The following is a 17,737-nucleotide window of genomic DNA, read 5'->3' on the forward strand; positions in this document are numbered from 1 at the left end:
ATCATTTTCTAAACCGAGTGACATTGCTATAGCATGATTTTTGAACTTCATCCCATCCATATAAGCTATTATGTTAAGCTTTGAAAGCATATATGTGAGAGATAAAAAAAAAACTGCACTTGAATAGTTGAATTCTTACATATTTATTATAATACAGTCAAGCTGTCTACATAAAGACATGGACAAGAATTCACTTGATTTTTGAATAGTATCTTCAGAATTATCTTTGCTAGTGGCTGGAGTTATTTGGATAAAATAAAGTACCTCAACTGAACAGTTTGGTGCATTGGGGCTTCCGCCAATTGATTTGGCAGCCCAATATGTTTGAGAATTGTTTAATAATTTTTAATGATGTTGGGCTCAATCTCTGAATTCTACATGGACACTGAAGCATTGACTATATGATGCTCTGTCCTGCTGACCTTCAACCCTTTTGATCTGCAAATAAAGTCTGCAAGTCAAAATTTGTCTGAGGCAAAGGCTTTAAGGTGAAGATGAATAGAAATGAGAAGAGTGTACATCCTAGCCTCTTATTGATTAGAATCCAGGACCAGCATATTCCTGTGAGGAAGAAGGATAAGTTTGGCAAGTTTCGGGAACCTTGGATAACGAGGGATATTGTGAGCCTAGTCAAAAAGAAAAAGGAAGCATTCATAAGGGCTGGAAGGCTAGGAACAGACGAATCCCTTGAGGAATATAAAGACAGTAGGAAGGAACTTAAGCAAGGAGTCAGGAGGGCTAAAAGGGGTCATGAAAAGTCATTGGCAAACAGGATTGAGGAAAATCCCAAGGCTTTTTATCCGTATATAAAGAGCAAGAGGGTAACTTGGGAAAGGGTTGGTCCACTCAAGGACAGAGAAGGGAATCTATGTGTGGAGCCAGAGGAAATGGGTTAAGTACTAAATGAGTACTTTGCATCAGTATTCACCAAAGAGAAGGACTTGGTGGATGATGAGCCTAGGGAAGGGAGTGTAGATAGTCTCAGTCATCTCATTATCAAAAAGGAGGTGGTGTTGGGTGTCTTGCAAAGCATTAAGGTGGATAAGTCCCCAGGGCCTGATGGGATCTACCCCAGAATACTGAGCGAGGCAAGGGAAGAAATTGCTGGGGCCTTGACCGAGATCTTTGCATCCTCATTGGCTACAGGTGAGGTCCCAGAGGACAGGAGAATAGCCAATGTTGTGCCTTTGATTTGATTTTGATTTTGATTTAGAGATACAGCACTGAAACAGGCCCTTCGACCCACCGAGTCTGTGCCGACCATTAACCACCCATTTATACTAATCCTACACTAATCCCATATTCCTACCACATCCTCACCTGTCCCTATATTCCCCTACCACCTACCTATACTAGGGGCAATTTATAATGGCCAATTTACCTATCAACCTGCAAGTCTTTTGGCTGTGGGAGGAAACTGGAGCACCCGGAGGAAACCCATGCAGACACAGGGAGAACTTGCAAACTCCACACAGGCAGTACCCAGAATTGAACCTGGGTCGCTGGAGCTGTGAGGCTGCGGTGCTAACCACTGCGCCACTGCGCCATTGTGCCGCCTTTGTTTAAGAAGGGTAGCAAGGATAATCCAGGAAATTATAGGCCGGTGAGCCTTACGTCAGTGGTAGGGAAATTATTAGAGAGGATTCTTCGGGACAGGATTTACTCCCATTTGGAAACTAACGAATTTATTAGCGAGAGGCAGCATGGTTTTGTGAAGGGGAGGTCGGTGTCTCACTAATTTGATTGAGTTTTTTGAGGAAGTGACAAAGATGATTGATGAAGGAAGGGCAGTGGATGTTATCTATATGGACTTCAGTAAAGCCTTTGATGAGGTCCCTCATGGCAGACTGGGACAAAAGGTGAAGTCACACGGGATCAGAGGTGAGCTGGCAAGATGGATACAGAACTGGCTCAGTCATAGAAGACAGAGGGTAGCAGTGGAAGGGTGATTTTCTGAATGGAGGGATGTGACTAGTCGTGTTCCGCAGGGATCAGTGCTGGGACCTTTGCTGTTTGTAGTATATGTAAATGATTTGGAGGAAAATGTAGCTGGTCTGATTAGTAAGTTTGCGGACGACACAAAGGTTGGTGGAGTTGCGGATAGTGATGAGGATTGTCAGAGGATACTGCAGGATATAGATCGGTTGGAGACTTGGGCGGAGAAATGGCAGATAGAGGTTAATCCGGACAAATGTGAGGTAATGCATTTTGGAAGGTCTAATACAGGTGGGAAGTATACAGTAAATGACAGAACCCTTAGGAGTATTGACAGGCAGAGAGATCTGGGCGTACAGGTCCACAGGTCACTGAAAGTGGCAACGCATGTGGATAAGGTAGTCAAGAAGGCATACGGCATGCTTGCCTTCATCAGTCAGGGCATAGATTATAAAAATTGGCAAGTCATGCTGCAGTTGTACAGAACTTTAGTTAGGCCACACTTAGAATATTGCGTGCAATTCTGGTCGCCACACTACCAGAAGGACGTGTGGAGGCTTTGGAGAGGGTACAGAAGAGGTTTACCAGGATGTTGCCTAGTCTGCAGCGCATTAGCTATAAGAGAGATTGGATAAACCCAGATTGTTTTCACTGGAACGACGGAGGTGGAGGGGCGACATGATAGAGGTTTACAAAGTTATAATCGGCATGGACAGAGTGGATAGTCAGAAGCTTTTTCCCAGGGTGGAAGAGTCAGTTACTAGGGGACATAGGTTTAAGGTGAGAGGGACAAAGTTTAGAGGGGATGTGCGAGGCAAGTTCTTTACACAGCGGGTGATGAGTGCCTGGAACTTGCTGCCGGGGGAGGTGGTGGAAGCAGGTACGATAGCGATGTTTAAGAGGCATCTTGACAAATATATGAATAGGATGGGAATAGAGGGATACGGTCCCCGGAAGTGCAGAAGGTTTTAGTTTAGGCAGGCATCAAGATCGGCGCAGGCTTGGAGGGCCGAATGGCCTGTTCCTGTGCTGTACTGTTCTTTTGTTCTTATTCAGTCCAAGTGGCAATTGATGTACATGCAGCTTATTTGTGGGTGCCAAATGCTTGAAGTATTTTGTTTATATTCATCCAACAATATTTTGACAATTTGGGAGTAAATGGCATCAAAGGCCTTTTCTGTGCCCAGGAGGAGTCATCGAGTAATTTATGGCACAGAAGCAGACCATTCAGCCTATCAAGTCCATGCCGGCTCTCCACGGAGCTATATAGTCAGTCCCACTCCCTGGATCAATCCCTGTAACCTTGCAAGTCTATTTCTCTTAGGTGGCTATCCAACATCCTCTTGAAGTCACTGCTTGGTTGTCTCCACTTCCACCTCCCTTGTGGGCGGCAAGTTCCAGGTCATTACTACCTGCTGTATTTTTTTTTTAAAAGTGCTTCCTCATATTCCCCTTGTATCTGTTGCCCAAAACCTTCAATCTGTGTCCCCTCGTCCTTGTATCATTTGTTAACGGAAACAGTTTTCCCTTGTCGAACTTATCTAAGTCTGTCATAATCTTGTACACTTCTATTAAAGCTCCCCTCAATATCAATTGTTCTAAAGAGAATAACCCCAACTTTTGCAACCTAACCTTGTAACCTCCAGCCCTGGAACCATTCTGGTAAACTCCTCTGCACCCTCTCAAGGACACTCACATTCTTCCTGAAGTGTGATGACCAGAACTGGAAGCAGTACTCCAGTTGGGGCCTAACCAGGGCTTTATAAAGGTATAATTTGGTGTGATGTTGGTGTTCTAAAGGTGTATTTTTACCTGCTGTTGTTTAAAGTGGCACTTTGTGATGTTGCTTGTTGATTTGGACTTTTTGGTGCCTTGGTATGTAACTGAAGCTGTAATAAATTCATATCTCAATTTTTAGTTTCTGTCTTAAATGAATCTGCAATGGACTATCTAGCTATCTGTATAGTAAAATCACCATTTGATGTATTGAGCCACTCAAACTAAGGGTGGCCCAGGTTTGATCACTGCTTTGGGCTGATATTAGCAGATATGAGCTGTGGCAGTGATCGTGCTGCTACAATTAGAATGAATAAAATAAATTGAAAGTTGCAAAGACAATTTAGTAAATAGTCCATTACTTTTTTAAAAATTCTAAATGTGAACTTAAAAGAATGCAATACTACACATGTAATATTTTTAATCTTTGATCAGTAAAAAACAGATTTACCTGTAATCAACACAATGATGCAGCATGAATCAGTAATTCACTCATCTGTGGAAATGTTAATATTATACCATAATCAATTAATGTAATGGAACTCTCTTTCCCCCTCATTAGCTGTCAGCATTGGCTCAGTGACACATTTAGCGTATACAGTTTTTACTGAGATTAAAAAAACCTGGTGAAAACTCTTGAAATATTTGATGAAGAAAGTAAAAAGATAGAACTTGCCTTTCTAGTGCCTTTCACTATCTTAGGACATCCCAAAGTACTTTAAAGCCAAAGAAGAAATTTTGAAGTATGATCACCTAAGGAATTTATAATGTTATAATGTAGGGAAATGCAACAGCCAATTTGCACACAGCAAGGTCCCGCAAACAGCAGTGGGATAAATGACCAGATGATCTGTTTAGTGATTTTAGTCTTGTTTACTGGACAGAGAAATATTGGCCATGGAATCTTTTACATCCAAGTGTGAGAGCAGACGGGGCCTTGGTTTAATAGCTCATCCAAAAGGCTCCCTCAACTCTGCAGGAAAGTGTCAGCCCAGATTAACGGCTCAAATCTCTGGAGTGAGGTTTGAACCCACAACCTTCTGAATCAGAGGTGAGAATGCTGTCACTAAGCCAATGCTGACAGCTGATGAGGGGGAAGAGAATTCCTATTACATTAATTGATTATGGTACAATACTCTGAACATTTCCACAGATGAGTGAATTACTGATTCATGCTGCATCATTGTGTTGATTACAGGTAAATCTGTTCCTGACTGATCAAAGATGAAAAAAATTACATGTGTAGTATTGCATTTCATTTAAGTTCACATTCAGAATTTTTGAAAAAGTAATGGACTATTTACTAAATAGACTTTGCAACTTTCAATTTATTTTAGTCATTCATGATATGTGGGCATCACCAGCAAGGTCACGTTTGTCCATCCTTGAATTTCTGCATTCTTCATTGTTTTACACTTGCAATAGTTTTGCTAACTGTTCTAGAGATTAATTCAACAAATAGGAATCATACATCCAACAATGCATTTCTTCATTGGGCATGTTTGCTAAATAAATGAAATTGTTGTAAGCTTCTGTTCCTGTTTGTAGCTACTACTGTTAATTGCAAATGGCTGAAACTGGTGGGGCTGTTGGTATTGGCCTCAAATTTGCTGGCATTTTGATCAGCTGCTTTTTTTTGGCACTGGTTTTCATACATACATTGTAGTTAATGTTCTATTTTAAATGAGCAGTGTCTAACCAATAATTTTTCGTACAAGTCTTAATAAGTTTCAACCTTGTTTAGCATTTCATCCCACGAATGCCAATTTGGCCAGGCTGGCACTACAACCTCTAGGCTGTTGTAGTCTTCTCTCTATATTGACACCATAGGCTGCGAGTTAGCCTATCTTTTTTAAAATGCCCTTGACTATATCTGTGAAGTTTTTATATTTATGGAAAGAAGGTTGGTAAAGAAAATAAGTGGCTGCTGAGTTTTAAACAAAAATGTGAAGCACGACTGTGTTTCAAATAGTTCACATCAAATTTCTTGCAAGGCTCTTCCCTGTCAGGCCTCAACTTTCACCACAAGCTGCTGCTGCCCTTTTGATTCTGATAGAGCACAACACTTCCCTGCTCTTCTCACATAACAATAAGGGAATTATTAAAATGTGCTTCGCTATTAATAGTATGCTTTTAAGAAAATCAGTTGAAAAAAATTTATTTTTTATGTTTTGTTGGTTAAACAGTTTATATAACTGAAGAGATTGGATATCCAGTTGTTGTGAGGAAGACTTTCATAACTTCTGAATTTTCAGGTCTTACTTGCAGAAATCTGTAATAATTTTGAAGCTGACTTGGAGTGTTCAATTGTTTTCATTCTGTAGCCTGCCTATGCTGCTTCATCTCATCAATTCTGTTGATGAGATGATGAAGCATCAAGAATAGAAGAGGAGCATGCTTAAATGAAAACTGTTGTTTACTCTGTTTAATGTATTCAAAAATATTTTTATTCATATCCAATTTTATGAAGGACTAAGATAATTATGATGTCATGGTTATTAGTTACAACTATTTTATATATTGGAATGTAGGAGTTCTATTTAGCCATTTTATTTCATTGAACTTGTGCTTTCAGCAACATAAATTGATTTGTTTTCTATTGGGAACCTTGTAAAGTTTGGTAACTGCATATATTTTCATAGCTTTCCTTCTTAAATATTAGATATTATTGTAATTAGTTAACCCATTTAATACAGGAACTTTTCTGGACTGCAATATGTTTTTTGTTTTAATGCACTGCCTTTTGATCATTTTTCTGTTTTGATTTTCCATAGGAAAAAAGGCAGAGAATAATGAGGAATTAAAAGCAGATGGACTAATTGTGTTTGGCTGTTTGTGTTGATTCTTCAAAAAATATACATTTAAATATTCTGAGTAACTAATGTTACTAGAATAACTAACATAATTCATTTGTGAATTTGTTGTATTTGTAAAGGCTGAATTTCAGTTTGGTCAACTGAATTCTATTTTTTAACCATGCTTTGAACTTAGTCTTGTTGAAAAATGTTGTTTTTCATGAAATTTGGAACAAATAAATCCCTTTCCGTTTGCTGTTAAAATGGTGATGGCTTGATTAACTTCTAATGTTTGCAAAAAAGCATCCGTTCATTAACCAGCACTGCACTTTGAAAAGTAAATACTAGAAATCCTGAATAGCTTTCAAGAAGAATAAAATGACTTTCTCTCAAAATTAGTCATCTGTGTGAACTGATTTTAAGTTGAATAAATGAACCCTTAATGTTTTTATCTCCCGCCTCCTAGTCCCCTGCTTCCCCCAAAAAAAGTTGTTTGGGGGGGTCATCAATAGAATGTAACAAATCCTTTCAAATGATTCTGGGTTTAATCCCAAATTCTGGCTTAGTGTTTTGTCTCTTACTAATGCGTCTATACAGAAACAGTTTTGATACATAATGGTAAGCTGCTAAAGTGGATCAGTTTTGTCTAGCAGGTCCATTAGGGGGCTCTGCTGCTATAGGAAGACTATGCTTATAATAATTCGTAAGCCTACTTTCTAACACAAATTTTGCTCTTTTTCCTTTCGTTTCCAGAAAAGGTCACGGATCGCCTACAGTGATGAGGTAAACCTTCGAAATGAGCTCCTAGGGGATGATGGGAATACCTCCGAGAACCAGGTAGGGCCACTAATCAGCATACCCTTGTGGGTGGCTTGAGGGTGATGAAGGTCAGCGACTAGTATGTCTTCTCAAGCTGCTCGCTAACAGCATTAACAGCAACTCAAGTGGAAATACATTGTTTAATGTAAAGCTAAGCACAACAAACCTCCGATTTTAAAACGTTTTAAGTTTTAATCATAGTATAGAGAAGACATGTAGACCTTCCAAATATTATCTGACAGTTTTTTTATTTCACGAACAAATTTCCAGCTTAGAACAAAATCTTCAAGATGTCAAACTTTGCTTATAAGTTTGTTTATTTTATTAATGCAAGTAATATGGCAAGAACCTGTGAAGTAGTGAGCTCTAGCGATAATGCTATGGGGGCTTACTGTGCAAGAAATACACCATACTGCAGTTTTAGCGCAGGGGTTGATGCCGGTCAATTTAATTCCCGAAGATCTAAAAGAGGTCAGTATCATCTCATATAGCCCTGGCAGAGCAGATCATTATGAGCAACAAATCTGTTAGTTGCATGGCATGGATTTATAACAAAATGAATGGTGGACCTTTATAAGTTCTGAAAATTGTGTGTTCACCTAGCGATAATGTGTAAAGGACATTTAATAGAGTTCAGCATTTATTTGTTATCTGTATGCGGGCAGAGAAGGAATTGGCGTTATCGCTTTTCATAATTCTGTAGTTTCGTGCATCACGTGGTCTTCACATACTGCGGCGCAGTTTCGATTTCAGTCACAGCAGCAGTCTGGCCACTAGAGATTCTGCCGGTTCAAACCAGCGCGTACCAGATTTTTCAGGTTACAAAGAACAGATTACCACTCGTATCGAATACCATATTGAAAATCTTTGTTTGAAAATCCTGTGATTATCATAACTGAAATGGCAGTACCCCATTCTTAATGATGATAATTAAGGAAATGCAAAATGTAATCGTAAAATTTCAGACTATAGCGCTTCCAGTATACCGTTGTCTTGTCTAGTTGAATACTTTTTTTGTTAATATGAATTAATACGTACCTCGGCATGGTACAAAACAAAACCTGAAGCCCATTACAAAACCATCCTCAAATCCATGGAGAAGCTTTAAAATCAGCCAGGCAGCACAAACAAGATAGAGCGCATTTTGTTTGGATTCTATTATAAAACAGCTGCGCCATGCTTCGTAGTACTTATGGTTATGACCAGAGATGAGGTCGTCTCTTCTGCTTAGTTTTGCAGTCTAGCCCATTGAGCAGTCTGGTCATTTTGAGGTGGCGACTTAAAGATTTTCGCTGTCTTGCAAATTGCAAGACAATCATGCCATCGAATAGTGTTTGTTTTTATTTTACGCTAAGTGAATAACTTAGTATTTCTCTAAGGTAGTTTGCCAAAATATCTCAAGATAAAGTACTTTTCTTGTTTCCTTCCTCTTCCCCCTTTGGAGTTTTGTGCTGTGCTTGAGTTTTTTTTTAAAGTAATCTTTTTACCTTCTGCATTCAAAGAATTAAAATGCATATACCTCTTTGCAAATTGGTGCAGTTAGCCCTATTTTTTATGTACATGTTTGGTTTCACTGTAGCTGCTGGTAAGATTTGACTTTAATTGCAGCTGTTAAATAGATGATTACAATGGGATCTGTACATCAGTACCTTGAAATAATGCTCTCCCCTCTCTTTACCTCTTTAAATCATCGCTATGAAGCTCCTCGTTCTCTCTTTGAAGATTGCGGCAAACATATCTCTCGCGTACTAAACAAGAGAGAAATGATTGTAACCGTCTGTGTTGACAAAGGAAGAACTAATCTTTGTTCTTTCAAAATGTGATTTTTGAAAATTCTCTTTTTTGTGAGGCTTTTTAGGCTCTTTAAAGAGGCTCTTCTATGATTTCTTAATACTAAGTATGTAAACAGATAAATTGTCATAGTTAATGTTCTACCCAACTGTATGACAGATGTTTCATCCCTGCCATTTCTTTCCTTTTCATCTTTCTGTGCGTTCACAGTTGATAAAATTGCGTGAAGAGGTGAGTGCATCCTTGTTTGTTAGGTATCTGTGTTTGGAAAATTTTGGTGTTTCTGTCAACTGTTAATTTTTTTGAGAACCATGTTGCAAACCATACAGGGTTTCTTTACATTTTGTTTTTATATTATGTAAGGTAATCAGTATAATTTATCCAAAACAAGTATACTCACTATTTGAAGAGCTAGATTAATTAGTATAGATTGTTACTGCAATGTGTCTGACCTTCACATCAGGTCCTATCTGCGTTGATCTGAACACATTGTTCTAATGATTTCGAAAAAAATTTCAAGGGAAGCTTTGAAGTGGCTTTAGCTGCTGCGATCTGCTGGCCACATCTCACAGATATGTCACCTCTGCCAGGAGGGAATAGGAAAATCACGTTTCGAATGGTAATGATAACATTCTAATCACTTCTCCTTTGAAGATTGAAGCAAGATACACTGTCAGTATCCCAGACTGTCAGTGCTCAAGGCACCAAGGCATCTTGGTCTAGGTGTATTAGCTTAAGTGAGCATGTCAATACAGCTGCATCAGGAAGATCCATAGGGGCTCATTAGAGCAAGGCAACTCACTTCTATGGACATGATTCAGATTGTTCATATGGCACCATTTTTATTAGAAAGTACTTCTCCAATTTTAAGTGACATCTGTCAGCGAAGAAAGTTCTTGGTGAAGCTTTCTGACTGTCAGACTCAAAAATGGTCTTGAAATGTGGTAGCCCCTCTTGTTTTTTCCATGTGATTAGTTTGTATGCCTTTTGACAGCATGAATAGAAGTTGGTAACAAACCAGGGTCTCGCCTTTTTTCCCTGAAAGAAAGTAGGATTAAAATTCTCTAAAGAAGAGAGTTGATGGGTGTAAAGTGGTAGGAAACAACATTGCAAGTGGGATCCTGTCCTGTATGTGAAAATCTTTTTTTTCTTGTGTGGTGGGAATTCTTCTTAAAAAAAAAACTTTCTTTATAATTAATAAACTTAACACATTAAGATTACTGCAAGGAAAGAACATTTTTCTATTGAAGAGTGTCAAAAGAACAAAAAAGCTTTGCTTTAATGCTTCAATAACCTCTGTATTGATTCACCTAAATTCAAGATTTGATTATTTAAATCTATGTATATTGGTCTACTCATTTTAAAGGTGATGTAGTCACACTGCTGTAATGTACAGATACAGATTTATACTGAATAGCATTAACCAATATACATTTTCTGAGCTTTGTTTGACATTTTTCTGTTTTTCTAGTGGAAATAAGCTTCAGTTCCAATATTCAAATTCTATCACGATGCACTCAAGTCAAGGAAGGGATATGTCCACTGATTAAAGACTTCATTTTTAGAATGGCCTTAAAAAGTCAGTGTATCTTAATGATGACAGCAACAATGACAATAAAATGTTAGATATTTTGTATATAAGATATGATAATTGTGCTGTAGCCGTGCTTATCTAAAATTCTACTTGCCTTATTATACAGCTATTTATTTCAACTTGTGTGGCACACTATTGGAGCCTAATTATTCAATGGAACATCAGTTTAAATAAGACTCCTGGCATTCACAAAGCACTCCATATTTTGCTGTAATGAGCATAAAATCCCAAGTGAACTTCTGTAGGATCCCATAATAAGACATGTTAGAAAAAATACAAGTTAAAACTATTAAAGATCAAGACTACCATATGATCGTTCTCAAGCTGTGATATATTTCTAATAATCAATAACATGCAGCAAATCTAACTCTCGTGTTAAATTTTTTCACTGAAGATGTGGCATTCAGCATTATTTTTTAACAGTTTGTGTTCTAGAAGTAAAAGCTCAGATATATTTCTGTTTTGGAAACAAAAATTTGTGAACAATTATTGAATCTGATTTGTGGGTGCAAAAATATGCTATTAAATTGTTTTAAACTGTATGCACATATGTGTACAACATCACAGTTCAGGTGGAGTTATATTACGACATGCTCACACTGTTCTAGATTGATTGTAGTTAAATTAGTTTTCATGATGATATTCTGAGTGGTTGTTTATATATGTGCTAAAAGAATCCTGGTTCATTTAGGACAGTATGAGGAAAGACTAGGAACAAAGAATTGGCATTTATTTGGGACAAATATGCCGTCACTAGTTTATTCTAACACAATCTGCAAAAGTCTCGACTGCACACAAAGTCAGGTTGTTTTTACTTTGTGTCTTGATACTATGATAGATATTTATTTCCAGAGCTCTTTATAAATGTATGATATTTAGAATTTAACCTTGATTAAATTCTAAAGTAAAGCAAAATGCTTTTGTACTACAAATACTTTGTGCTATGACATCAACTTCACCTTCAGTTACTAAACATAGAAAATGGGTATTTACTTTCCAACTATTGAAACTATCAGTAAGTTCTTGAAGAAATGAAAGTGTTTGAACTGTTTTGTAAAGTAGATTTTGTTTCTCTTTTTGAGCTGAACTTAGTTCTTCATACAAATTATTACATTCCCTGAATCCAAAATTTAGCTTATTTTTCCTGTACGGTTCCTTTACCATTAAATTAGATATAATTATACCTAGTACTTAAGTGTGTGTATAATCATCTACAATTTTGTTTCAGAGAGCATGCCTGTTGGATAATACAGAGCGGTTGGAAAGGTCAACACGGAGACTGGAGGCTGGATACCAACTAACCGTTGAAACTGGTAAGGATTTTGAGAGGGTGAGGGAGCAAATTATCTGGCTTATGCACAGTAGTGTTCACGACACATGACATTTCTGGTACACTTCAAAGGGGGGAAAAGACAGCAGGTATAGATGTGGTTTACATATGGAAAGGCGATTGGATTTTTTTGTGCTCCTCTCAAACTTGAAAGCATGATATCTACTAAATCAATTCTTGAGGTTTCTATATATAGATATATCTCTGAATAATATTCAGTTAGAATATAATTAAAGTATTTGCAGAAACAGGACTTAACACTATTCCTGTGCAAAATATACATTTTAAAGATTTAGTTTTTAAGGAATTACCACATTTATAATCTTGCACCTAATTCTTTTATTATGCTTTTTGCACAGAAGAAAACTCAAATTTGTTTTGAAGTGTGTGTATATGTATAATAATAAATCAAAAGACTGGTTAATGCAAAAACAAATCACTCAGTGACTTTGGACGGCAAATTTGAACTTTGTGCATTATACACTCTGGTTTTAGAAGGTGATTTACTTTTGTATAGGCATTTACTACTGAGCCATTTATTCATGGTTTTCAGGTTGAAGTTGTCAGAAATAAATTAGCTTTATGTGTGTTCCATTCATATGTAATGTTTTGTTTTTGAAAGGAAGTTAAGAAATGGTATAATTCAAGTTTGAGGTCAGGTGGAGCAGTCTTGCAGCACTGTACTCAAAATCAGGTCTCAAATTCATCTTGGCAGCAGAGAAGAGAGATTCAGATGAGAAGTCCTATGAAGAGATAGGCAAAAAGACAATAGCAAGAACAGGACCAGTGGTAAGAAAAGGAGACAGACAAGAGACTGAAAACTAATGGTATCAACACAGAGGTACAGAACAAGCTAATGAATGGTGAAGGAAGTTGAGGGTGGGAGAATCTCGTACCAAAAGAAAGGCAGAGGTGAAAGAAGCATTCAATATGGTGTAGTGAGAGAGGGTTTAACATTGAGAGAAAAAGCCAAATGCCGGCTATTCAGAGATGTCTGAATGGGGAAGAGGCAGGAAGACTGATTGCAGGCAAAAACAGAAAAATGCATAGAGCCTTTGGGGGTCATTCCAAATAATGGCAAGCTACAAATATTGAGCAAAAGAATGTACTATTGCCAATACAGTTAAAATGAATTAGCAGGCAGGATGATTTTTCGTATGTTGAATTAAACTAAAAAGTGGTTTAGAAGCAGACAGATTTATTAATATCTAAGTTTTTTTAATGTGAAACTCGATAGTTTTCAAAATGCCAACATTTTGTCTTTCTGTTTTGACATGGTGAACAATATGCTTGGGTACTGCACATTTAATAGCTAAGTAGCTGAGATATACAGACCAGAAAGATTCCAGGTTTAATCCCTAAATTGTATTGTGTTAGCCAATCTCAGTTGGGCCAGCAATAAGGGTGCTACAACTGGTGTCTGGGAGGTACAAAATCAACCAGAATTCCTGTTCCTGATTGCTATCCAATAGCCCCTACTGGAAGCACGCAGTAGATAGCATTGGGCTCAGCTGAGATGTCCCTTAGTGGAATAGCAGGCTGACACACGCCATCTCAGCTTGCATTTGAATAATGGCTGTTTGGACAAAATATTGGAGGTTGGGTGGCAACCCAAGGAACCCAGCAAAGAGTTGACATCTTCAAGAGATGCTGGAAAAATTGTTGGCAAGGGGGAAAAAAAGTGTTCTAACACCAGCAACTTTTCTTGGTTAAGCACACCAAACAAAACATGCTGATAATTTTTAGTTTATCAAATTCATTATTAAGCCAAAGTGGCTCTTTTAAATGTTTTATATGGTGATAAATAACTTCTGTTCTGTAATGAGGATATTTTTACAGATTGATTTATTAAAATTTTAAACCGCTCCAAAGCATAAAAATACAAGTTTTTATTTTGTCGCCTTGAAGCTTCTCTTGGAATTTTCCTGCTGAAGTTTGCATGTTCTATCACTGTTCACTGTGTTTTCTGCTTGGCTGTGTTATATGACTAGATGACAGTGTTTTGCAAGCATTCATTATACTAGACCTTGGATAATAAGGGGTTAGTTATACTGAGAAATCAGTTACCCTGTTTTGGAGAGATGTGACACTTCTCTATATAGGCTAATAGATGGCTGATGGTCTGATAAAAGACAGCGATTGAATTGAGGGGTGCTGATCATGTCAGAACACAGATTCAATTAACAGCCATGTATTTCTCCACTAGCTTCTTTGTTCTTGTTAAAGTAAATAGAATTTCTGTCTATTTCAGGTGGTGTACTGCATCCATTGTTTAAGCGGGTATAAATTGCTTACCAATTGATGGCTACAGGTTTTGTCGGTATTTTCCTTTACTCATTGAGGGTCGAAGTTCACAAATGCCATAGGTGATTGCATAAGAAAAATAGATAGTATATGCTATAGAGAATGAGATTGTTTTGTCATTGAGCAAAGGTCAGTTTCCCACAGGGATCTGGGTACAATGAGGGGGCAGGTTCTCCAGGGCAACTCTTGTGTACTTCATAGTCTTGTGCAAGAGAGATCTGAAAGTAGAGCATTTGACCACTTACTTAGTTGGGGAAATGGTCCTTGGCAGAGAAGCTGAAAAAAAATAGAGTAATTAAAGCAAAATCATAATGCTGTGTTAATCAGAATTATAGTCTTCAAAATTTAATATAGCACAACATCTAGTCTTATGATAAAAGCAAAATCAAGAAATGCTGGATTCACTCAGCAGGTCTGGCAGCATCTGTGGAAAGAGAAGCAGAGTTAACGTTTCGGGTCAGTGACCCTTCTTCGGAACTGACAAATATTAGAATATCTAGTCTTATGACATCTAAACATTAGTAGATTTGAATAACAAGAGTTTAAAAGATACAGTTCTATTACATCACAAGCCACAACATCACAGTTGCATCCCTTTGTTTGATATTTGGTGTGTAATTTTGATTTTCACAGGTGGGAAATATTGATCCCTTAAGATGTGAAATGATTGCTTGTACCTGTACAACAAATGTAGGATACTAGCAGAACTGTATGATGGAGTTAAATTTGCAAATCACCCGCAATTTGACCGATAAAGTTATATGTCAGTGTTGTAAGTAAAATAAATTTAGTAGTGCAACAAATTTGGTTTATTCAATCAGTATGGAGGGTTTTTTTTTGTGAAGAAGCTGAATTTTCTTTTTCAAGTATAAAAAGAACCCATATAAATGTAGTAAGTGGCCATTCTCTGTCGTGTCTATCAGAGAAGTGTCTTCAGGATCTGTTCAGTTGTGTAATGTCATCAGAACATCACATGATAGTTAATATTTCTACACATATAATATGGTTTATTATTTATTACAAGTTTTAAAGCAGGTGACTGAAAAAAGTGTTCGTGGAATTAATGTTCATATTTAAGGCTGAACTATTAAATGTGACGTGAAATATTTTAGGGACACTTAACATGAAAGGTCATGATCTGTGTAGGAAAAATATTTTATTGCAGGAAAGAAAAGTCTCAAAACAGATGGAATGGTTTTCACATATAAGCCATGTTACTGCTGCTTGCCTCTTTCTGGAAGCATTCAGCAGTAAACGGCTTCTGGTGCTATTAGACTGGCCCTAGAGGCTTTCGCTCCTGGAAGTTCCTTGAGGTTGGGTACAAGACCAACTCTGCAGGCCATCAGCTTTATTAATGTGCAGATAAGCTGATTAGGCTATGTCAATCAAACGTGCCAATAACTCAATTGAGAGGTTTTTTTTCTCCTAAAGCATTGAAGTTGCCAACAAAGTGATAGATGTATGGTACACAGAGCTCAAGTTGTCAGCAAGCGAGACACAAGATCCTATGATGATGCACTGACTATATTAAAGAGTACATCAATTTGTTTAGCCTGTTTTGATTTTTTTTTCTGTGGTATTAGGCGTAAAAAAATCATGGTTACAGCATCACTGGAAAGCAGAGGGTCTCGGAAAAAATATAATCGGGTCTCTTTGAAGCCGATTGGAGACTTTGAGATCTTGCTGTGCCAGACGATGGGTATTCAAGTACTCCTGTAACCATCAAACTCTGATCTCTCCCTTGCCTCTGGTAAATTCAGTATTGATGTTTTAGTCAACCGAAGCAAAACTGGAGAATCTGATCTGGTTGTTCTTCCAATAATTGCCTTGGATAGACAAAAAACTAATATAAAAAAATTAACACATTATTGTTTCTAATCTTGCATTGCTAACAATAAACTACAGTTAGTGTTGTGAGATTAACCTTATGTTTACTGTCCTTTTAATGCAAAGTGTTCTAGGACAACATGCTTCTGCAAGAATTCAGAAGAAAACATAGATCTGGATTTTACCGACCCAACCCCCTGCACCCCCACCCCACCCCCCCCCGCTAATGTCTGGTTTGTTGGGCGGGATGGTGTGGGGAGGTAGGGGGGGTTAGTTGTGGGGGGGGTAGGGGCCGGAAAAAAAGGCCTCTGGGAGAGGGCTGCCACGTACCCTGATGCAGGGAGGGCCCGGTTCAATATTCCCGGCAGCGGCGGCGAGGTCACATGGCGGCCCCACCCCCACCGCTTGGCAATGGGACCCCAATTTGAATATTTAAATGAATTAAAATGATTGATTTAATTAAGCTCACGTTGTCTCCCGCTGTCCCATTGCGATCTTCGGCCCAGTGGCCGGCACTCCCGCACCTTCGGATCCCCATCCGGGGAAACGAGGCGCAACACTGGTGGGGGAGGTGATAGGTTTATCAGGGCGGGGAACAGGGTTAAATTCATGTCATGGGTATAGGGGATGGTGGGAAGGGTTGTCGTTAAAAGCTTGTGCAGTTTCGTGTGGGGGTGGAGGAGGAAGGTCAGATGGTAAAGGTAAGTGTTTTGGAGGAGGGAGGGCAAATAATTAAATTGTTATTGGGTGGGTGGGAGAGGGGCATTTTATTCATTTTAATTCAATTTACCTTTAAATATTTAAATTAGCCGGGAGGGCTTTCCGCCCTTTAAAAATGGCGTCCGTGCCTGCACACAGGCAGCTGTTGCCATTGCCGGGGACAGACAGCCCGCCCCTCCCCGTGATCGGGGGTGGACGCAAATGAGCCACCACACGGAAGATTGTGGCGGCTTAATGGCATGTGGCCCGCCTTGTCAACAAAATTTTAAAATCTAGCCCATAGTATTCTTTACTTCCTTAGAGTTCTTCGAAGTTACAAAAGTGTTAAATTGTCATGAATTTTAGAACCTCATGCAGCAAATACTAAGAATGCCAATATACACTAAGATTTATTTGTTAAATGGCACATCCTGTGAATTAGCTCACTACACCGCTTCCCTGTTAATAGAACAGAAGCTGGAATATTTGAAGAAAGTGCTGCGTCTAGTTACTTACTTAACCATCTTTAGACACAAGCAAAATTCGTATTGAGTGTACCAGTCTTCTTTCTGGTATTTCTTTTTGTGTGATAAATAACATTTCATCTTCCTGTGTGTGTGTGAAATAGAGACAGTGCAAAAAAAAAATGAAAACCAAATAAATCTGAAATAAAAAAAATTGCAGAATCCTGAATTTAGGAGCAACAAAAACATGGTAGCAAACAAGACAATTTAGTGGTGAACTATTAGTACAATATTCCATATATTTTTCTATTAATTAAGTAGTTCGATGGAAGCAAAGAATTTTTTTATTTGCTTTTCAGATATCTTCACCTTTTTTCCTCCCTAAGGCACTCTCCTGTTTATC

At 38.1% G+C, this 17,737-nt stretch overlaps 1 protein-coding gene across 6 annotated transcripts in view; it reads left to right on the forward strand.

Moving 5' to 3' along the window:
• vti1a (vesicle transport through interaction with t-SNAREs 1A) overlaps positions 1-17,737 on the forward strand; it is a 428,909-nt gene that overhangs the window by 124,127 nt on the left and 287,045 nt on the right. For 4 of the 6 annotated variants that reach the window (XM_068052913.1, XM_068052915.1, XM_068052911.1 and 1 more), the window contains exons 4-6: positions 7,260-7,343; positions 9,327-9,347; positions 11,939-12,023. In XM_068052913.1, the coding sequence (XP_067909014.1) occupies positions 7,260-7,343; positions 9,327-9,347; positions 11,939-12,023 (190 nt within the window). The remainder of the gene's footprint in view (positions 1-7,259; positions 7,344-9,326; positions 9,348-11,938; positions 12,024-17,737) is intronic. The other 2 variants (XM_068052912.1, XM_068052917.1) reach the window with 1 other exon arrangement.

Source organism: Heterodontus francisci, chromosome 20 (genome assembly GCF_036365525.1).
Source record: "Heterodontus francisci isolate sHetFra1 chromosome 20, sHetFra1.hap1, whole genome shotgun sequence".
In the NCBI taxonomy this organism is placed as follows: Eukaryota; Metazoa; Chordata; class Chondrichthyes; order Heterodontiformes; family Heterodontidae; genus Heterodontus; species Heterodontus francisci.